Raw genomic sequence first — 24,624 nt, forward strand, 5'->3', positions numbered from 1 at the left:
TCCACCTGCCTGGAAAAATTTGGTCAGTGAAGCTAATGAGCTACCTTTAATTGCTTTGATGGCTCTTTCACAAATTCAGTATAATAAACTTATCCTTGAGACAGTGGAAACTAATGTAAACTCTTTGAATTTCTCTATCATTAATGCTTAGTAAAGATTAATAAATACCTCAGAATTTTATGAGTATATAATATCATTATTACACTGATGTTACATGTTTATTTAAGGTACACAAATAAATGTCACCTTCAAGTTCCTACAGATTAGATGAGATTATATCAGATGCAGTTAAATTGCAAAACCAAAAAAGAACTTGTCAGTTAATCTCATACGTTCAATATTGGATTAGAAAGGAGGAAAAAATATTCTTTACTTCCATAATGACATAGACAAAAAGTCAAAACCATAAATATTAAATCCTACTTCTCTGAGGTTATTACTAAGGGGAAAATATTCCTTTTTTAAATATTATGAACATATTTTGATTCAATTACTTATTATTGGTGTGGTGTGTCTTTGGAAGGGGCATATAAGTAATGCTGGATCAGAAATAAAGGGAAATTCACTAGTAATCTCTGGGTTAACAGACTAGAGCACTCAGAGTGGAAACTTTCATAGACTGAGATTAGAGGGTAGGGGTAGTAGAAAAAATCAATACTAAAGTTTTTCATTATAGAGTCAAGTAAGTTAACTTATTTCAGCTTAAATTATTTTGATTTTCTCTCAAACTATACCAGCAAAGCAATTATTTCATAAAGACTATACTTTGAGGGAAATGAACTTGATATGGAAGATAATAATATAAAAATAAACTGGAAAATTATTCCCCAAATAGACCTTAGATCATACTTCCCCTTAGGCTCAAGAACATTGAAATTGAGCTGCTCTTTTCTAAAACTGAGGGAATTTCAACTCTGAAGTGGGTGAAGGTATTAACAAGGGTCTTAAAAAACTGAGAAAGTAAAGTGGTTGCTAAGTAATTAGGTTGCTAACTATACTTGCTAAGAAAAGGGAATTAAAAGATTTCACAAAATTACAATAATTGAGTCTAAATGAAAGAAAACCATTAATTATTATTTCATGTAATGTCATCCAGAGTTTAGTCTTGGAGAGAGGGCATGGTTAGAATGCTTTGATTAGGTGACCTGACACAGAACGCTCACCACAGCTACGTGTCTTATGAGCAGTGGTTGAATCTCAAATTACCTTTCTCCATGAGAGCGGGTCATCAGTTTTATGAAGAGAAAAGCAGCCGTTACTCAAACTAATGAAGCTTCACAGTGTGGAGGAGAAAATAGGCAGCACAGATAAACATTAAGTCAAGCCAAAATTGGGGGCATTTTTCCAAATATTTCTGATTCTTCACTAAGTAGTTGGCAATATCAAGCTAAGGCTATGTAAAAGTCTTTTCTAAAGCTTTTGCTTTTTAAAGGAAAAACTGTAATAGAACATTAGTGAATGATATAACAGTTCTTTATGATTTAGCATACCTCGATCTTTCTCTACAACCTGACTCTTCACCTTGCCTGTCAAGGGCCCCTGGGCAACTGGGCACAGAAGTCACAGGTTCTAGAAACATCTGAGTTGATGACTTAGACTTTCTTTGTGGTATAACGTTCATTCATTCATTCAACATATTTTTAGCTCCTATTATGTGATGTTCTATGTATGGTGCTTGCAGAACTCATATTCTAGTGGGGAAATAAACAGAGGCATAATAATAACATGGCAAGTAACAATAAAAGTGCTAAGAAAATAAAGAACATAGAGGTAGAATGAAAGGATGCTTTTTACATAGCAATGTCAGAAAGACGTTTGTATTTTAAAGTGATTTATGAGACAGAACCTAAATGATGTGATGGAAAAAGCCAAGTGAAAATCTAGAAGAAAATTCCAGGTATAGGTAGCCTGGTATATTGACCCTGGAACAGACGTGAATGGGGGGGAGTGCAGGAGAGACAGTTAGTGGGGTAGGATGGGCTCGACTCATTGTGGGGAACACTGTGGCCCATGGAAAGAGCTTCAGTACTACCTTGAGGGCAACAGGAAGCCACGGGTGGGTTTTGATCCACGTGAAACAAGATTTACTTACAGGACTATTCACAACAGTCTAACTCATAGTAAGCTGGCATAAATAAAAGTAAAATTTGCTCTTTATGAAGCAGACACAGATTACAGTAAGGATTCTCAAAACTTAACACCTTTAGGAACATTGTAATGAGTAGTACATAAGTTGAAAACAGATTTGGAAACTGTGTTCTCAAAACCTGTTTCATTTTATCTCCTTAGGCCAAAAGTAAAGTGCACCAAAAGACTAGTAACATATACCTTACAGTTAATGAAAAAAATTAAATTACAGTTACCTCTGGATGTTCCTAACCAGCATCATCTAAGCATAACAATGTAAGGAATCTCTTGAAAAACTAGCACACTATATTTAAGAAAAGTCTTGTCAAATAATATTGGGAACAAAACAAACACAGATTTGAATGAATGACTTAAATCATTGATCTTTGAAGAAATAACTTTCATTAAATTATTAATATTTATTATAAGTAACCATATAATAAAAGCTCAATATTTTTATAACCTAAAACATTTAATCAATTGAAAATTCTAAGGGACTCTTTCACAGAGATTTGTTTGCTTTTGATCAAGCCACAAAAGAAACTAAACAATGTAAAAGGATTATCTCACCTCTCTTTCTGTAGATAGGAAAGCAGAGAAAACATGCATATATTAAGTATCTACTCTGTGCCAGTTCCTAGCACTAACTATTTCTTCTTCATAATAATCTGCTGACTCAGCATTATAAAGCATCAGTTTCAAAGCAAGTAAGAGATAGACAGGATTGAATCCCAAATGATTCAGGCTCCAAAGTAGTACTCCTGCTAATACACTGCCCCACCAACCTCAATATCCTTTCTTGGTCTTAACAGACCAAAAGGAAAACTTTGAGAATACCATCTGGTTGCCTCAGTAACACTCTACTTCTGATCATTTCACAAAATTGACAATTCAATATGCCTAAGAGCAAAAATGACTTCTGCTCTTCAAACTATGCAGGCACTGATTTGAGCATCTACTCTAATAATGAAAATTATACACAAGACTCAAACACAGATGGAAAGCCATCTTTATTTACTGCACATTAAAGCTGCAGAATCAGAAAGCACAAGAACAGAAATTTACTCATAATCAAATCCTCAAAAGAAAACAATATACCTATGTTTATTACAAGTGCAAAGAAAGCTGATAACATTCATGCTATGGTCATCTGAGTTCATATTTGCACAGCAAGGGCTATGCTGGCTTAATTAAAGGCTGGTGCACATACTGAAACAATAAAGTAAGTATATTGTTTACTTATTTGCCTTGTTCTCCAGATTATCAATATGTTTTATCCCATCTGTTTTTGCCTTGCCACAAAAATCTCTTGTCATTATGACTTTTGGGTAGTCTGGAAGTTAAAACAAATGTTAGTATTTTTTTAATGTATCATAAATGGAAAATTATTTAATACATTATAACTCATACAGTTTTGTATATTTTATAGGCTTGACATTTAATAAACCTGCTAATAATTATCATTTGTATTTCTGTGATATCAGTTGTGACATGACCTCTTTCATTTTTTATTTTATTTGAGTCCTCTCTTTTTCCTTTGTGAATCTAGCTAACTATATAGGCAGGTCAATTTTTTTTATCTCTTCAGAAAATCAGCTCTTAGCTTCACTGATTTTCTCGATTGTATTTTTAATCTCTATTTCATTTATTCCTGTTCTAATTTTTATTTGCTTCCTTCTACTAACTTCAACTTCATTCATTTTTCTTTTTCTAGCTTGTTAAGGTAGAAAGTCAGGTTATTTATTTAAGCCTTTTCTTGTTTCTTGAGGCAAGCACCTATCACCTCCCTTCCTGGAACTGCTTTTGTGGCATCCCACAAGTTTTGGTATGTTATATTTCCAGTTTTATTCGTCTCAAGGTACTTTTTAATTTCTTTTTTTATTTTTTCTTTCATTCATTGATTACTCAGTAGCATGCTGTTTAATCTCAACATCTATGAATTTTCCAGTTTTCTTTGTGTAATTAATTTCAAGTTTCATACCACTGTGGTCAGAAAAATATGCTTGATATAATTTCAATCCTTTTAATTCATTAAGACTTGTTTCATGGCCTAAAATACAATCTATTCTAGAAAATGTTCCATTTACACTTGAGAAGAATATATTCTATTGCTTTAAGAGGGAATATTCTATATATATATCTTAAATTTATCTGGCTCATCTGTCATTTAAGGCTAATATTTTCTTATTGATTTTCTGTCTGCATGAGCTATCCATTGATGTAGTGGGGCATTAAAATTCTCTACTATTACTCCTCCCTTTACATATGTTAATATTTTCTTAATATGTTTAGCTTTATATATATTAGGTGCATAAATATTTACAAATGTTACATCCTCTTGTTGGGCTGATCACTTTATCATTATATAAAAGCCATCTTTGTCTCTTTTGACATTCTTTAAGGACTGTTTTGGCTGATTAGTATAGCTAACTCAGCTTTCTTTTGATTTCTATTTGTATGGAATACCTTTTTCCATCCCTTCACTTTCAGTTTGTGTGTGTATTTATATCTAAAGTGAGTGAACTATAGGTAGTATTTAGATGGATCTTGTTTTCAAACCATATTATAAAGCTATAGTAATTAAAACAGTATGGTATTCACACAAAATAGACATATAGGTCAATGGAACAGAATGTTGCTATTGTTTAGTTGCTAAGTCACGTCTACCACTTTTGTGAACACGTGGACTACAGCCTACCAGATTCCTCTGTCCATGGGATTTCCCAAGCAAGAATATTGGAGTGCCTATCATTTCCTTCTCCAAGGGATCTGTCAAACCCAGGGATCACACCTGCACCTCCTGCATTAGCAGGCAGATTCTTCACCACTGAGGCATCAGGGAGGTCCATGGAACAGAATTGCAAACCCCAAAATAAACCCACACATGTATGGCTAATTAATTTATGACAAAGGAGTCAAGAATATACACTGAGGAAAGGACAGTCTCTTCAATATATAGTGTTGGCTACTTGCAACTGCTAAGACATGGAAGCAACTTAATCTGTCCATTGGCAGAAGAATGGATAAAGGAGAAGGTCTTGCTGTATAGCACAGCGAAATCTGCTCAATGTTATGTAGCAGCCTGGGTAGATGGAAAGTTTTGAGGAGAATGGACAAATGTATATGCATGGCTGAATCCCTCTGCTGTCCACTTGAAACTACAACAACTTTGCTAATCAGTTATACTCCAAAATAAAATAAGTTAAAAAAAAGAAGATGTGGTATGTATACACAATGGAATATTACTCAGTTGTAAAAAAAGAATGCAATAATGACATTTGTAGCAACAGGGATGGACCAAGAGATTAGGTCCACACTAAGTGAAATAAGCCAGAGGGTGAAAGACAATGATATTGCTTATACATGAAATCTGAATGGAAATACTATTTACAAATCAGATATCTAGTAAGGCATATATAATTTTATATCCAAAATGCATAAAGAGGCCATACAACTCAACAGGAAAAAAAGCACACAATCCTATCAACAGTGGGCAGAAAATCTGTATAGATATTTTTCCAAAGAAGATATACAGAAGGCCAACATCACTAATCATCAGGAAAGTGCAAATCAAAACCACAATGAGATAATATCTCACAACTGCTAGAAAGGTTATTATCAAAAAGACAAGATATAACAAGTGCTAGTGAGAATGGTTTGGTTGAAGCTTCCTGTGCAACTTTGATGGATCAGTCATTTAGCCAACTTCAGTCTCATCTTTTAAAATAAGAAGTCCATGTAGATTATGTAAATAATTTAAAACCATGGACTTCCAAGTTAAGACATGAAAAGGACTTAAGTCTGCTTTACCTTGGAAAACAGTAAGAACATAATCAATTCCTAACCTTAGCAGGAATTAATCTATCTAGTAGTTAGCTAAAAAAGACATGACTTAGAGAGTGGGGAAGAAGATAGCTGCATTCTGAGAAGGATGGGGAAAAGGGAAGGTAAGTCTCTAAGCATGAATCCTGGCTAGAATCAGATCCATACCCATCTGGCTGTTACCATCTCCTCCAGCACACTCTCTCTCCAGTCCACAGACTGTTCTCTTAGAGTCCCTGTATTCCTCTACAGGACCTACTACTTGTGGCCTTGTAAGGTCTTCTGTCTCCTTGCAGATGTAAAACTCCTTGTGAACAGGGAACGTATCCTATTCTTTCCATTCCCTATAACATCTAGTACTAGGCCTCATGCAGAGAAGGTGTTCAACAAAGGTAAGCTGTTTGAATAAAGTGATGAAAAATCTCCTGTCAGCAAACAGGAGTTTGTCAAGTATTTGAAGAAGAAAATGCTAAACAAGGGTAAACCCAAGCTAAGAAACAGACTTTCTTGCTTCCCAATTTTGCTTGTGGTTTGCAGGTACATTTTGAAAGTGAAATCGCTCCAACTCTTTGCTCCTCCATGCATGGGATTTTCCAGGCAAGGGTACTGGAGTGGGTTGCCATTTTCTTCTCTAGGGGATTTTCCCAACCCAGAGATAGAACCCAGATCTCCTGCATAGCAGGAGAATAGACCAGCCTAATTAGGAATGCAAAAACAGATTTACATGCTGATACAGTCTTCCATATTTCAATAATCAGCACTTAAATGTATTCAATATATTTTTACAGAAATGCACATTTGTGTGGGATGCAGAAAAAATCAGATGGAAACAATTTTGAAGTCACCTTTGAGCACATCCTCTTTCATCCTGACAGCATTCAGTGGGGTCTTACCTGCTCTCCTTTCTGTCCAGGTGAGCCTGCTTCTCCCTGAGCAGAAATGAATTTTGTGTTAACACATATTCTGTCACATTGAAGTAAATACATATAGTTTATAAATCAGCTGACAATAGTAAGACAAAGCTGTGCTCTCCTGGGAGTTGATGCAGACCCCTCTGCAGGGAGTCTCTTCTGCCCTCATCAAAGGCTCACTACCCACCTCTTCCAAACACCTGCCAGCATCATCTCCTGGAGACCTGTCATGGGCTGGGATACGCGCTCTCCTCCATGCCCCCTGTACCTCATATAGCCTTTCTCATTGAGCTCACACTGTAGTACTGGTTGCTAGAGGAAATGTAAGGTTCCTCTAAATTTCTAACTTACCTCCTCCCCACTCCTTCAGCCAGGACAGGAAGCCCTGAGCCTGAGCATGCAAGAAGTCACAGCACCTCAGACCTCGAGGAGCTAGGGCAAGTTTTCCTACTCTTGGGTACTGGTATAGAGGGAAGCTGTCCAGAGGTCACTCAGCCTACTTCAAGGACAATTGTCACAATGCCATAAACATCCACAAAAGACATTCGTGTCCCTCAATGGACTCAGGCTTCCTGGCCAGGGAAGGGCAAGCAAAACAAATTCTTTGGGCAACAACAGCCCTTCTGCATTCCCCATACAACTCACAGCAGAGGGGAAATCTGGGTGGGTATTTGGAGTAGTGGACAGATACAGTATCCACAAGACAGAAACACAGCATGTGGAATACCTTTGGGTATGTGTTGAAGGGCAGGCTCTGTGTTTCCCTCAACTTGTGAATTGCCATAAGTGAAAGTGAAGTGCTCAGTTGTGTCTGACTCTTTGCGACCCCATGGACTGTAGCCTACCAGGCTCCTCCATCTATAGGATTTTCCAGGCAAGAGTACTGGAGTGGTTGCCATTTTCTTCTCCAGAATTTCCATGACTGAAGCCTATTCCTGGCGTGTGTTTCATCCTCATACATAACTTGTCATACAGGTGGTTCCTCCCTTTATTTTCTTTTCATTCTACTTCCCACCCAGGAAAGAAGGTCAGATGGCCTCGGAACGATCCAGATTGAAATCCAGGGAGTCCTAAACCCAAGCCTTTCTCTTTAACTCACCCAGGGACTGAGGGGCCCAGGAGCCTGATTCAACTCGCAATAGAGGGCAAGCTGCGTTCTGTGCACCAGGGCCACACATAGGTCTGGCTCACAGTGTGGAGTGGCTTTCCTGTGGGCACAGGTGAAGACGAGCATACCTTGTGTGGCATGCACTGGCACTGGTCTGTGAGTTCCTGTTTTGCTGGCAAAAATGCAGACATTCTGCTGGCATGAGCAGATGCTGGTGATGCTTCAGTACCTCCAAAGCCAGGCTGCTCTGGGCACTGAAATTCAGAAAGAGGCTTTAGGATACAGAGTCAATTCCAAACACCATGACATTCCCAGCACTGACTCCCACCAAACTAGGCGTGGTTGGGTTTACCTGCAAGAACTTCCTTCTTACAACCAAAAGCTCACACCAGTGTGTGAAAGTCCATAATGACTTTGCCCTTTCACTAGCCTCCTAGTATCTATTAAAACGACAACACACTAGAACTGTATTAAAATGCCAGGTTTGGTGAGAAATTCTAAAGCTATTATATGTGAATTTATGACAAGTACAGCAACATCAAACATTTATAAGAACTGAATTGTTACAGTAAAATGCTTTACACAAAGAACACTGATATATGTGTTCTGGAAACAAATTTAGGAAAAAAGAATGTAATTTGAACTTTTAAAACATTTACTTCAACAAGATGATGATAAAGACATGTAAAAGTAAAAAATAAACTCTTTTATGCTCTAAGGTGGTATATATTTACTCAAAATATGTATATCTTATTCCATTCCATTGTTCTATAAAGTTATTAAAATCTTCCCTGTAACAAAGTGATGACTTTCATCACTTCTCCACTTGGTTCATAACATGTGGGGCCACATGAAGTAAAATTTTGTTTCAAAGCAATGAACTTTTTTCCTATCAAAAAATAAACCCAGATGGAGCATCTTAAGAAGATAAGTGTTTCCTTTCCCCTCAACATCATTTACAAGAGTCCAAATCTGCATTCAAGGTTGTAATTCTGAATCTGCAATTTCATGAATTTACAATTTCATACCTCTGAATTCACAGTTTAGGAGGAAGGCTTCACACATTACTTTATATACTATGAGTTATATATGCCTGGGAAAGTATTGTCAGGATACAAAGTTAAAATATTGTCTGTGGTTATTTATTGCTGTGAGATCACAGTTGATATTTACTTTCTTCTGTGAATGTGGCTATATTTTCCAAATTTTATATAGTAAACATATATTGCTTTTCAAACAAAAAAATATTTGAAAAATGGGTAGCATTCTAATGCTTTTGAGCACAGTAAACACTATAAGAAAATAGCTCCCAGAAAAACTATAATTAGTTTCCTGTCTTTATCGCTAGTTCTATCAAATTTACTGTCTTCAGATTTAATGATTAGCTATTTAGTGGTTGACATTAAATTTCCAAGTCTATAATCTAAAAATTATATTAGAATTAGATACACAAGATTATCACTAAAACAGTCCATTTATCTCATATGATTTGATACAGTTTTCCAGCCAAGTCCTGCCCTGTGTCCCATGGGTTCAGTTAAGGTAATCGAGATGCAGTCAAAGCTCACAGTTTTGCTCTGGATAACTGATTCACTGCTTTACATTGGGGATTTAAATGACTTTAAAAACATGTCTCAGGCTTCACTATAAAGCTGCCCACACATTTCAAAAAATGCCTACATGGAACATAAGACACAAAAGTAAGGTCCCCTTTCTTCATAAAACCTCTGGTTTTCATTTCAGTTAATTAGCCTTCAACATTTTAATAATCTCTCTCATTTATTTTCAACAAATGTTGCTGATTTTCTCTTTCTCTCCTTATTTATTCTTCATTCTCTCTCTCTAGGTCTGTAGTCATGAAACTTGACTGCTTTAGAAAAAGAAAATCTAATTAATAGCAGCAAGGAAATATATTTATAGATTATCCTGAATAATTTCACTTTTGAAATATGCTATAAAATATTAATAACAGAAAAGATGTCTGAGTTAAAATTACAGGACAAAATTAGATTTTTAAGCAAGTACATTAAAACTTCCTAAGTTCAAATATTAAAAAAATATATAGTTGATGCCAGAATTATAGCAGATGTACTGAATTAGCTTTCCAAAACATACATTTCCATTAAATGTAAATGTAGCATGTTCTATTTCCTGTTTAACATGAATATAATGGATGTGAGTCTGAGTGAACTCCGGGAGTGGGTGATGGACAGGGAGGCCTGGTGTGCTGTGATTCATGGGGTCGCAAAGAGTTGGACATGACTGAGCAACTGAACTGAACTGAATGGTAATGTTGCCCATAAATACTTGTGAGCAGCAAAAGAAGAAGTCTTGTATTATTTTTTCCAAGCTTGGAGATGAATTCATACCTTATTTTCTACTCTTTAAAACTAAATCTGTTTAAATCATGATTTTTTCATGTGTGGGATCATGTCACTGCTTTTAATTATCAAATCATACCACTGAATGCATTGCCTATTTCCTTAAACAATTTTCTTATAATTCAAGATGGAGTGATTGCTGGTAAAGAATATCATATTTAGGTACATCAAAACATCATTACATGAAAAATCAGAAAGAGAAATTAAGGAATCAATGCCATTCACCATTGCAACTGAAAGAATAAAATATCTAGAAATAAACCTACCTAAGGAGACAAAAGACTTGTATACAGAAAACTATAAGACACTGATGAAAGAAATCAAAGACAACATAAACAGATGGAGAGATATTCCATGTTCCTGGGTAGGAAGACTCAATATTGTGAAAATGACTATACTACCAAATGCAATCTACAGATTCAATGCAATACCTATCAAATTACCATTGGTATTTTTCATAGAACTAGAACAAAAAAAAAATCACAATTCATGTGGAAACACAAAAGACCCCAAATAGCCAAAGCAGTCTTTAGAAATAAGAATGGAGCTGGAGGAATCAACCTTCCTGACTTCAGGTTATACTACAAAGCTACAGCCATCAAAAGAGTATGGTACTGGCACAAAAACAGAAAGAAATATAGACCAATGAAACAAGATAGACAACCCAGAGATAAACCCATGCATCTATGGATACCTTATTTTTGACAAAGGAGGCAGGAACATACAATGGGGCAAAGACAGCCTCTTTAATAAATGGTGCTGGGAAAACTGGACAGCTACATGCAAAAGAATGAAATTAGATCACCACTTAACACCATATACAAAGATAAACTCAAAGTGGATTAAAAGACCTAAATGTAAGACCAGAAACTATTAAACTTATAGAGGATAACATAGGCAGAACACTTGATGACATAAATCAAATCAAGATCTTCTATGACCCACCTCCTAGAGTAATGAAAATGGAAACAAGTGGGACCTAATTAAACTTCAAAGCTTTTGCACAGCAAAGGAAACTACATACAAGGTGAAAAGACAATCTGCAGAATGGGAGGAAATAATAGCAAATGAAACAACTGATAAAGAATTAATTTCCAAAATATACATGCAGCTCATAAACTCAATACCAGAAAAGCAAACAATCCAATCAAAAAGTGGAAAAAGGACCAAAAGAGACATTTCTCCAAAGAAGACATACACATGGCTAACAAGCACATGAAAAGATGTTCAACATCACTCATTATCAGATAAAAGCAAATCAAAACTACAATGAGACCTCACACCAGTCAGAATGGCCATCATCAAAAAGTCTACAAACAATAAATGCTGGAGAGGGTGTGGAGAAAAGGGAACACTCTTGCATTGCTGGTGGGAATGTAAACTGATACAGCCACTATGAAAGATGGTACAGAGACTCCTTACAAAACTAGGAATAAAACCACCATATGACCCAGCAATCCCATTCCTTGGCATATACCCTGAGGAAATAAAAACTGAAAAAGATACACATACCCCAGTATTCACTGCAGCGCTATTTACAATAGCTAGAACATGGAAGCAACCCAGATGTCCATTGACAAATGAATGGATAAAGAAGCTGTGGTACATATATTCAATGGAATACCACTCAGCCATAAAAAGGAACACATTTGAATCTGTTCTAATGAGGTGGACGAAACTAGAGTCTGTTCTAATGAGGTGAACGAAACAGAGAGAAGTCAGAAAGAGAAATATAAATATTGTATACTGATGCTTTTGAACTGTGGTGTTGGAGAAGACTCTTGAGAGTCCCTTGGACTGCAAGGAGATCCAGCCAGTCCATCCTAAAGGAGATCTGTCCTGGGTGTTCATTGGAAGGAGTGATGTTAAAGCTGAAACCCCAACAATTTGGCCATCTGATGCAAAGAGCTGACTTATTTGTAAAGACCCTGAAGCGGGAAAAGATTGAGGGCAGGAGGAGAAGGGAATGACAGAGGTTGAGATGGCTGGATGGCATCACCGACTCAATGGACATGGGTTTGGGTGGACTTTGGGGGTTGGTGATGGACAGGGAGGCCTGGCGTGCTGCGGCTCATGGGGTTGCAAAGAGTCAGACACAACTGAATGACTGAACTGAACTGATACTGACACGTATATATGGAATCTGAAAAGATGGCACTGATGAATTTATTTTCAGGGCATCAGTGGAGAAACAGGCAGAGAACAGACCTATGGACATGGTGGGAAGAGAGAAGGGGAAGGGGAGATGTATAGAGAGAGTAACATAGAAATTTACAAATACATAAAATGAATAGCCAATGGGAATTGGCTGTGTGACTCAGGGAACTCAAGTGGGGCTCTGCAACAGGCTGAAGGGTGGGATAGTGAGGGAGATAGTAGGGAGGTCCAGGAGGGAGGGGACATGGGTATACCTATGGCTGATTCTTCTTGGTGTATGACAGAAAACCACAAAATTCTGTAAAGCAATTATCCTTCAATTAAAAATTTTTTAAAAAAGAAAATGAAGCAATAATAAAAAAATCATTACATTACTTTTCAATCAAGGAAAATTATTAGTTTTAAGAGCTCTCACATAAAAGAATCGCAATTAATTAAAGAAAACTTTTGGAGAATTCACATCTTCAAGATTTAAATGTGTCACTCCGGGAAGTCTAGGTATTTCAAGTCTGTATATTGGCATTCTAAATTATCTTTTCAGATATTTATAGAAAGATATTTGGCTGGCTTTCATTGAAACGAGAGCCATGAACTAGGTTGGAGATACAATTTATTAAACCATGTTACATAAGCAAAATATACAGTTTTTAGAGATTCAGTTATGCTTTGAGTCAGTTGATCACATTATTATTCTACTACCCAAAGTGAGTGATAAAAGTTTAAAACATTTTTAATTATGAAATTATTAATAAAATTTTATTTTCAATGGTTTAAGTGTGGAACTTCTTGGAAATCTGACACAAAGAATAATATTTTCATGTTCTGCTTTTACTTTTTATATTTTCTTTCTGTTAAAGACTTGTTAGAATTAATCCCTTTCAAACCACAGTCAAGAAACAATGTTTTGACCCGTTTTACAAGCAAAGCACTAGGAATCATAAAAGAAGCATACAAAAGTATAATCCCGTCAATGAATTTAAAAGGTAGTTGAATAAACTAAAAACAAATACAAGTATATCTAATGATATAAGGTGCACACATGGCCATTGCAATAAGAGATACCTCAAGTACTGAATTGAGTACTTTTTGAATGAAAGGTTAGTACGAGAAAGCAATAGCTGTAGAGTTAGGTGGAGGATGTTAAGAATTAGAGGCTAAGAAACTGAATGTATAACTTGTGAACAGGGAGTGACCAAAGCCTTGGACAGTGGGATGAGTAGAGGGCAGGGAATGCGCCTTATTCATGTTAGCTAGCCTTGTTCCTTAGCACAATGCCCAAAAGATCAATGCTTTCGAATAACAGATGTTCAGTGGAAGAATGTAAATGAATCTACAAAGCAGTGATTTGGAGACTTATTCTGGTTGTACTGGGGATGGGAAAGGCTGATGGCATGAGAGTGTAACAGTCTAGGCACGAAGTAAAGGCAGAAACAGGAGCAGGGGATGATGCACTGGAAAAAAATCTCTCACAAAGTAAAACTCCCCAGAATGGGTGGCAGGCTAGAAGAGAGAAGTGAGTAAGAATAACATGATCACAGATGTAAAACCCCTGTAACTGGAGAACGATGATCCTTCCATCAGAACATGTCAGAACATAGTTTAGGAATAAAGGCATAGATGGATTCTCTTTTACTCATGTTGAGTCCAAAGTAAGGCCATATCATTCCTGAAGTTTGCGATAAAACACTGGGATTAAAATGGTGGCCAGAAATGACGGGAAGGCCTCAAGAGGGGTCTCTGGCTAGGAACTATTTGCTTAACTGGTTTTAACAGCACACATTCTGGGCTGCTCTACCCATGACTCTACAGCCCAGGCTACTGGCCTTCTATGGTCTTCACACACCAGAAAATGCACTTACCTTAATGTCTGATATCTCACAACATGTTTCTTGGGCTATGAAGTTCCAGTTACAGTAGATCTGAAGTTGGTGAAGTTCAATCTATTAAAAAATTAGTAATAAGACATATCATTAATGTTGTTTGAAAATCACATTCGGGCATTTGAGAATGATGTTAACTGGAAAGAAAAAAATAAGTTAATACAAATAAATCACTGGAAGATATTTTGGGTTTTATTTTATTTAGGATTCATGATTTTATGGACCATTTGAGAAACAGTAATGGACCCAGTTTTTGAGACAGATCTATATGTAAAGAAAATCACTTAATAAGAGCAATTGCAACTCTTTGCTCCTTGTTTCAAACCATGAAAAGAGAAGTATTTAATTAGAGACAATGCACTACAATAAAGTATGCTCACAAAGTGAGGAATATTTCAAAGTAAAAAAATTCTGGAGAAAAAGTAAATAATAGGTATGAGCTCATGATGGAAAAGCCTTTATCTGTAGTTCCAGACCTCCAACTTGAGAGACTAAAACAGATGCTCACTTCCCAGTGTAGGGAAAAAATGGTATTTAGTTTTATCTATTTTTCATGGATTCTGTTTAATACCTATGGGTTTTATGTTATATGGCATACTCCTGACCAAGACTCATAATCTTTTTGCAAAAATAATTGATTCTTCTCTTTGCTCAGCAAATTCACATTTGTTGGCACTTGGAAATTAAAAGTAGTTTCAGGAAAGTGCAATCATTCCTGTAAAGGCAAGGTCAAATAACCACATCAGAGAAAGCAAATGGTACAGACTATTGACAAAATTTCAATATGATAGATGGGCAGAGGCACTGTTTTAAATTAGTCTATGGTTTCAAATTTAATAATTTATTAATAATTAATCATATGATGATTTGACATATAATATAGGCCATCAACAACCTCTTCCCCCCTTGCCTTCTCTTCCTCCTCCCCATCTTTCTCTTTCTCTCCTCTCTTCCCCCTCTTTCTCTGTATCCTAATGTAACAGAGGAAGATTATGTATTTCTTTGAGATCATTATTTTCTACAGTGAGACCCAACTGTAATAACATAACAGCTAATTCTATGATAGCAGAAAGCAAATATCTGTGGTTAGCTCTGAATCTCTACCCCAGCACCAAAAAAGCAAGAAAGGAGGAAAAAAGCCATAACTATTCTCTACACTGAAATGAACAGAATCATTTCAGCTCATAAAAAGCATTAAGAATGCCAGACATCTTTCAGCTTCATGAGCAGCTTGAGATTTGCAGCCAGTGCAAAATTCTGAGATGAAATGAAAAATGAAACGTAATGATTTCTTCTCTATAACTTTTCCCAAGGTTATTGAAGTAAGCTTTTATTTATAAAGTTTAAATACACTGTCTTACATAGTCTAATGAAACATCAGGCAATAATATACCCATTATATACAATGAAGAATGAGGAGACTCCCATTAATATTTTCCTTAACTAAAACTAATTTATCATCAACACTTTTGCCTGAATAGTCAATAAATACTGAAATTCTATTATGTATCATCCACTGTTCTAGAGCCTTCACATGAGTTATTTTACTTAACTGAAGATAGATGACCAATTTTTCATGGATTAGAACCTAATAAAGTACCTATGACACTGAAACTACAATCAGACTAGTTTAATTGTGCTTTTTTAATTCATTAGTTACTTTAGAATCTTTCATTGACACAGTGCTTTAGAATAAGAATACACTGACTTGGTCACAAGGAATTCTAAAACATACTTTTTTTTTAAATCAGTTATGTCACCTATTTCTCTACACAAAAGCACATGGGTAGTACATGTGCAATAAAATGCAATCACTAGAAGTTTTTTTTAATCAATAAACTACATTCTGAATAAACAAAACATTTTCACATTACAACAGATCTTATAAATCACAGAGTTTGTATGGAGACGATAAAAAAAATTAGTTCACTTACAGTTTTAGTAGGATTAACAATCTTTGAAAAATAAAATTTATTTTACTTGTCCAACTTAAATAGTGAATATCTCTTTTAAAAGCTCCATCATTGTGATAATGGCTTAATATTATTCTTAAGTGAACTAAGATTCACTTAAGATTCACTAAGATTCACTTATGGTTTATGAACACTAAACCATAAAACCATTGTAAAACTACAATGTTCACGCTGTGTCTTTTTATCAGGACACACAGAGATATTCTTTAGTCTCAGATTGTTCCCTTAAGTAAGAAGTTAATGAAACACGGGACACAATACTCAATCTCCAGAGCAGAGGTCTGAGCCAGAAACCACTCTTGCGATAACTTGTTCTCTCTCATTGCAGCCTCTCCCTTAAAGGCTAGGCATTTATATCCTAATCCTAAAGCTCTTTGGTTCCCACAGTTCCCCACTTTGCCCTCACTAGCCATCAGGAGATCAGATTCCACTCAACAGCAGTGTTTCCAGCAAGAGCAACCATCACTCCCTACTACTGTCCTCAGAATTCCCTGAGGATCATTTCCTATCAATCTACACTGCTCCCACCACTGGAAGTCACGTCTCAGGTTTAGCTGCTGAGACCACTTCCTCCTCTGACTTTGGAGAGACCTTTCTGAAAGGTCTGCCTAGGACTGTTGTCATTCAGTTCAATTCAGTTCAGTTGCTCAGTAATGTCCACCTCGTGGCAAACCCATGTCCCACAGCATGCCAGGCCTCCCTGCGCATCACCAACTCCCAGAGTTTACCCAAACCCATGTCCATTGAGTCGGTGATGCCATCCAACCATCTCACCCTCTGTCGTCCCCTTCTCCTCTTGTCCTCAATCTTTCCCAGCATCAGGGTCTTTTCAACTGAGTCAGCTTTTCGCATCATGTGGCAAAAGTATTGGAGTTTCAGCTTCAAGATCACTCCTTCCAATGAACACCTAGGACTGATCTCCTTTAGGATGGACTGGTTGGAACTCCTTGCAGTCAAAGAGCCTCTCAAGAGTCTTTCCCAACGCCACAGTTCACAAGCATCAATTCTTTGGAGCTCAGCTTTCTTTATAGTCCAACCCTCACATCCATACATGACTACTGGAAAAACCATAGCCTTGACTAGGCGGACCTTTGTTGACAAAGTAATGTCTCTGCTTTTGAATATGCTGTCTAGGTTGGTCATAACTTTGCTTCCAAGGAGTAAGCGTCCTTTAATTTCATGGCTTCAATCACCATATAAAGTGATTTTAGAGCCCAGAAAAATATACGCAGCCACTATATAAAATGTAAAATTAAAATATAAAAATATAAACAGCCACTGTTTCCCCATCTATTTTCCATGAAGTGATGGGACTGGATGCCATGATCTTCGTTTTCTGAATGTTGAGTTTTAAGCCAACTTTTTCACTCTCCTCTTTCACTTTCATCAAAAGGCTCTTTAGTTCTTCTTCACTTTCTACCATAAGGGTGGTGTCATCTGCATATCTGAAGTTATTGATATTTCTCCCGGCAATCTTGATTCCAGCTTGTGCTTCCTCCAGCCTAGCATTTCTCATGATTACTCTGCATATAGGTTAAATAAGCAGGGTGACAATATACAGCCTTGACATACTCCTTTTCCTATTTGGAACCAGTCTGTTGTTCCATGTCCAGTTCTAACTGTTGCTTCCTGACTTGCATACAGATTTCTTAGGAGGCAGGTCAGGTGGTATGGTAATCCCATCTCTTTTAAAGTTTTCCACATTTATTGTGATACACAAGTCAAAGTCTTTGGCACAGTCAATAAAGCAGAAATAGATGTTTTTCTGGAACTCTCTTGCTTTTTCCATGATCCAGCGGATGTTGGCAATTTGATCTCTGGTTCCTCTGCCTTTTCTAAAACCAGCTTGAACATCTGGAAGTTGATGGTTCATGTATTGCTGAAGCCTGGCTTGGAAAATTTTGAGCATTACTTTACTAGTGTGTGAGATGAGTGCAATTGTGTGGTAGTTTGAGCATTCTTTGGCATTGCCTTTCTTTGGGATTGGAATGAAAACTGACCTCTTCCAATCCTGTGGCCACTGCTGAGTTTTCCAAACTTGCTGACACATTGAGTGCAGCACTTTCACAGCATTATCTTTCAGGATTTGAAATAGCTCAACTGGAATTTCATCACCTCCATTAGCTTTGTTCATAGTGATACTTCCTAAGGCTCACTTGACCACATTCCAGGATGTCTGGCTCTAGGTGAGTGTGAGTGATCACACCATCGTGATTAACTGGATCATGAAGCTCTTTTTTCTACAGTTCTTCTGTGTATTCTTGCCACCTCTTCTTAATATCTTCTGCTTCTATTAGGTCCATACCATATCTGTCCTTTATTGAGCCTTTCTTTACAGGAAATGTTCCCTTGGTATCTCTAATTTTCTTGAAGAGATATCTAGTCTTTCCCATTCTATTGTTTTCCTCTATTTCTTTCCGTTGATTGCTGAGGGAGGCTTTTTTATCTCTCCTTGCTATTCTTTGGAACTCTGTATTCAAATGGATATATCTTTCCTTTTTTCCTGTGCTTTTCACTTCCCTTCTTTTCACAGCTATTTGTAAGGCTTCCTTAGACAGCCATTTTGCTTTTTTGCATTTCTTTTTCTTGAGGATGGTCTTGATTCCTGTCTCCTGTACAATGTCATGAATCTCTGTCCGTAGTTCATCAGCCACTCTATCAGATCTAGTCCCTTAAATCTATTTCTCAATTCCACTGTATAGTCATAAGGGATTTGATTTAGGTCATACCTGAATGGTCTAGTGGTTTTCCCTACTTTCTTCAATTTGAGTGTGAATTTGGCAATAAGGAGTTCATGATCTGAGCCACAGTCAGCTCCTGCGCTTGTTTTTGCTGACTGTATAGAGCTTCTCCATCTTTGGCTGAAAAGAATATAATGAATCTGATTTTGGTGTTGACCATAACAGTCAATTAATACTGTGATTACTATTGGCAGCCACCATTTACTGACATAGACTTATTCCATCTTTACTGATACAGACTTACTTTAAGACCTTTGAGAGAGGAGTGGTAGGCTTTGTTGTTGTTGTTGTTGTTGAGTCTTTTATGCCAGGATTGAACAGCATGTGTTGTGCTGTGCTGTGCTTAGTTGCTCACTCGTGTCTGACTCCCTGTGATCCCATGCACTACAGCCCGCCAGCTCCTCTGTCCATAGGATTCTCCAGGCAAGAATACTGGAGTGGGTTGCCATGCCCTCCTCCAGGGGATCTTCCCAACCCAGCGATCAAATCCAGGTATCCTGCTTTGCAGGAGAATTCTTTACCATGTGAGCCACCAGGAAAGCCCATTGAGTGTCACATCAGGCCCTAAATAAATAAATAAATATACAAAGAACTGATCAGTTCAGTTCAGTTCAGTCACTCAGTCGTGTCCGACTCTTTGTGACCCCATGAATCACAGCATGCCAAGCCTCCCTGTCCCTCACCAGCTCCCAGAGTTCACTCAGACTCACGTCCATCGAGTCAGTGACGCCATCCAGCTATCTCATCCTCTGTCATCCCCTTCTTCTCCTGCCCCAAATCCCTCCCAGTACCAGAGTCTTTTCCAATGAGTCAACTCTTCATGTGAGGTGCCAAAGTACTGGAGTTTCAGCTTTAGCATCATTCCTTCCAAAAAAATCCCAGGGCTGATCTCCTTCAGAACAGACTGGTTAGATCTCCTTGCAGTCCAAGGGACTCTCAAGAGTCTTCTCCAACAACACAGTTCAAAAGCATCAATTCTTCGGCGCTCAGCCTTCTTCACAGTCCAACTCTCACATCCATACATGACCACAGGAAAAACCATAGCCTTGACTAGACAGACCTTAGTTGGCAAAGTAATGTCTTTGCTTTTGAATATGCTATCTAGATTGGTCATAACTTTTCTTCCAAGGAGTAAGCGTCTTTTAATTCCATGGCTGCAGTCACCATCCGCAGTGATTTTGGAGCCCAAAAAATAAAGTCTGACACTGTTTCCACTGTTTCCCATCTATTTCCCATGAAATGATGGGACCAGATGCCATGACCTTCTTTTTCTGAATGTTGAGCTTTAAGCCAACTTTTTCACTCTCCTCTTTCACTTTCATCAAGAGGCTTTTTAGTTCCTCATACTGCACATACTCTATGAAATTTATGGCACATACTCTATGAAATTATAACTAGTGAGTCTACCAATATTATTTTATAACTAAGGATTCTGAGACTTAGAAAAAATAATAGGAACAAGATAAATTACCAGGTCAAAAAAGCTAAGAGGATGAGCTACAATTTAAAACCCCATCTTTCTGATCCTCAAGCAAGCTCACTCTCTCTGATGCCAAAATGTCTTATCTCCAGAACTGGCCTCTGCTCTATCCTATTTTAATAATCATCAGTGAACCCTAGTTAAGACATTCTCACTGGTTCGTTCATTGTCTCTAAGAGAAGACAGTTTAAAAATAATATTTTACTTGAGATATATACATATGTAATATCTGTCTATATATCTATCTGTCATCTATCTCTGATGCCTTCCACAGAAACTTTTAAAAATAATATGCTAGCCAAACATGTACTTGCACAGAATCATACTTTTAAAATAAAACCTGTGAAGTGCTTTGTGTTAACAATTCCTGTTGGTGGTCTGCTCAGATTATTTGTATGGGTTTTCCCATCATTCCACCCATAAGAACACATGAAGTCATCAAATTTAGATATACCTCTCCTCCCCTTTTATCCAACAGAACTCTGAAAAACCATTATAAATTAATGAAAAATAGTCTGCAATACAAACACTTATGAATCTGAGGATGAATAAATAGCCTATTGTTCTTGAATATAAACTTCAGATAATCTGGAACCATTTAACTTCATCTTTTTCCAGTCTTTCTATTCAAAACATATGAACTTAGATCAAACTTATGTGTATGTATGTGTTAGTCGCTCAGTCATGTTCGACTCTTTGCGACCCCATGGACTGTAGCCTACCAGGCTCTTCTGTCCATGGGATTCTCCAGGCAAGAATACTGGAGAGGGTTGCCATTCCCTTCTTCAGGGGATCTTCCCAACTCAGGGATTGAGTCCAGGTCTCCCGTATGGCAGGCAGATTCTTTACCATCTGAAGTACCTGGGAAGCCCAGATCAAGCTTTGTTTTGTATAATATTTTTAATTTTTACTAACATTTAATTGCAATAACTTTTTATTTTAAGGCACTACCTAGTTCATTCAAATTCACAGGCTAGAGAAGAATAAGTGAAAACAAATAGAAAATAATATATGTGAAAATATGACTGGAAATACATAGCTATGCTTCACACATCTGATAGCAAATTAAGCAGTGTTGAGAAAGAAATATCTTATATAGCTACTAAAGGCAAAAAGATTTTAATAAGACATTTTCTTTAAATTTATAAGTTACTAGTTCACAACTCACATCCACAGGTTTGCCATCTGAAGCTCGGGCAGCAATAACAGTCCTTCCACGGGAGTCCACGGTACCCTTTCTGTCAGTATGCCGACTTGCAACTAAGTTACAGTCCACATAAAGTGAAATGGCCTGGGATTGTATACCAAAGCCAAGTTTGTGCCACTGACGATCAAACAAAGAACGGAGTTCTTGATTTTTAAAAATGTAGTTCAACACATCTCCCTCGGCAGCTTGGAACATCAATTCCACCACCTTCCTTCCACCATCAACTATTACAGAAACCTGCAAAAATGCAAATTATCTTTAAATGTTTGAAATTCAGTTTTAAAAATTATTAAAGATACAAATAAAAACTCAGGTTTCATGTTAGTAGAACTGGGGCACTCAGTAAAATGTTCTAAATGACATTTGTTTCCATCAGATTTCTTAACATAAAAGAACAGTAAACATCCAGCTACAAAAATGATTTAAATATGTGGTATTTGGTGAGTGTAGTCTGCTCCTTTTGTAAGAGGACATCCAGGAGTATATGTGTGTGTGTGTGTGTGTATAAAAAACTCTGTATAAGTAATTCAAGAATTAAATGTTACTAATTTAAAAAGAATAAGAGATGATCACTTCCCTTAGCATGGAAACTGAGATCAACCTCTTTAATCTTTAATGATTTGCATGGTGCAGAGAAAATACATTTTCAGAGTGCATATTCTTCCTGTTCAAGTCATATTTCCATCATAAAATTGTGACTATAATAACAGATATAAAAGATCAGTAAAATGAAAAACATTAAAAAATTTTTTTAATTAATTTATTTTGGATGCTACTTACAATATTGTAGTGGGTTTTGCCATACATTGACATGAATCAGCCATGGGTGTACATGCGTTCCCCATCCTGAACCCCCTTCCCTCCTCCCTCCCCACCCCATCCCTCTGGGTCATCCCAGTGCACCAGCCCTGAGCACCGTGTATCATGCATCGAACTTGGAGTGGCAATCTATTTCACATATGGTAATAAAAACATTCTGATGGATATGTACAGAAATAAACACAGATAGATGATGCCCATCAGTAACCGTGATGTTTACCTTCACTCCCTGGAGTACCTGCTCCCTTCCTTTCTGACCAACCTCTCTCACAAGTGTTCCCAGATCCCTGCTCCCTTCATGGCCCATGGGGGCTCCCTTGGGGGCATTGTCTCTTCCACACGCCCACAGTTCTCACCCAACTCCAAACTGTCCTCGGCCACCGCTACCCTGCGATCATGCTCCAGTGTGGCATCCCCAGACCTTAGGCTCCCTGAGAACAGGAATCATGCTTTGCCAATTTCTTATTTTGTCACTAACTAGCATCTAGCATGTGTTCAATTATTTTCTATTGATGGAATCAATATTTATATCTCATGCCCTAATTCATTAGGGATGTCAGATGAAACAATTAACAGCTTTTAAATATATAATAGGAGATATCAGAAATGATAGGAGATGAAGTTGTTAGTGAGATGCACGTGGTGTCAATGAAGCAGTTATAAAGAAAGGGCAGTCAGTTTGAGTGTCTTCAGACAAAACAGGAATCCAGAAAACAAAACAAAACAAAACTCTAATCTTGTCTCTCCCACCAGGCTAGCCAATTATGTATCCCAGTGAGACACCACCCACCACCCCGAACTCTAAGAATACTTGTATTTCCTGTGGATGATTCCTCTAAAAGAATACTCCGATATGAGGTCTGCTCCCAAATTTATTTCCACAGTTTCAAGAGAGAACACTCATCAGCATACTTCTCTGGTTCCGCCCTTACCTGTGGCATGTTACGCTGGTTTAAAACCTGCCACAGGAACCACCGTTCCTTCTTTGCGTTCCTTCGCACCCGAAACATGGCAGCTATGGCGAACTCCTCAGGAAGGCCTTTGGGAAATATCTTACTGTGGGAGGAAAACAAAGAACCATTGTGTGGAAACTGAAGGAGGCAAGGACAGAATATCTCAGTATGAAGGTTTCTACAACTCAATATCTCAGCTGTATTTTCTCAATGAATTTATAACTCATTACAGTTATCTACCTAATGAATATGGAAACAGTCACACCTGCAGTTACTTATGGAATTTTTATCCTGTTCTGTCTCTTTTTATAAATTTCCTGATAAAGTGTTGCTAAAGCTTGAGGTATGTAAAAGTGAGCAACTTTCAGACTATCGTACTGTGGGGTGATATTCCTTTACTCAACAAGATATTCCCATAGAATCTTGGAATTCACTGCAGTCTTGCAGACAGTAGACACTTATAAAGAAAATAAATGATGCCTCCTGGTTTTATTAGTAGAGAGAAGTACAGGGGATTTTAAAGAACACTGTTAACAATTACATGTATATTATTCCAAAGAAGTTTTACCACATTAAACTCTTGCAAAATAAATTCTTAATTCTGATTTCCTAGGTATCAATTTAAGACTGAAACTAAATATCATAAAGGCATTTTAACTCATTTTTTCATTCTTATAAGAAATAAAAATATGCAAATTCTTCCTAGGTAGCAGAGAGAAGCCTAAAGACAGTCCAAGTATACTTTTGCCTCAATCTTGTTTCAAAATACTGGTCTCACTGGATCCGTGAAGAAACTTTGGGGAAAAAATTCACAGTGAACACACATTGTATTTAGATTTTCATAGGAAAACATGGAGAAACACATTCCTTCATGTTGACTTTTAAACTTATCCACATTGTATATAAACACTTTGCAAGGCAGGAAACTTGCTTTTCTTTTAAAAAATCATGAGTAGCAGATACAAATTCTCTTGAGGCTTACACAGCCAGAGGTTGTTTATATAGATAAAATATCATATATTGAGATAGTAACTACTAACTGGGACTTCCCTGGTGGCTCAGATG

At 37.1% G+C, this 24,624-nt stretch overlaps 1 protein-coding gene across 1 annotated transcript in view; it reads right to left on the reverse strand.

The window, feature by feature from the left end:
• The window catches only part of COL19A1 (collagen type XIX alpha 1 chain), a 431,222-nt gene that overhangs the window by 358,449 nt on the left and 48,149 nt on the right, over positions 1-24,624 (reverse strand). Inside the window, exons 4-8 of the mRNA XM_068984053.1 lie at positions 23,539-23,662; positions 21,749-22,024; positions 14,366-14,446; positions 8,079-8,222; positions 6,847-6,878 (exon numbers count right to left, since the gene is read on the reverse strand). Coding sequence (XP_068840154.1) covers positions 6,847-6,878; positions 8,079-8,222; positions 14,366-14,446; positions 21,749-22,024; positions 23,539-23,662 — 657 coding nt within the window. The remainder of the gene's footprint in view (positions 1-6,846; positions 6,879-8,078; positions 8,223-14,365; positions 14,447-21,748; positions 22,025-23,538; positions 23,663-24,624) is intronic.

Source organism: Capricornis sumatraensis, chromosome 11 (genome assembly GCF_032405125.1).
Source record: "Capricornis sumatraensis isolate serow.1 chromosome 11, serow.2, whole genome shotgun sequence".
Lineage (NCBI taxonomy): Eukaryota > Metazoa > Chordata > Mammalia > Artiodactyla > Bovidae > Capricornis > Capricornis sumatraensis.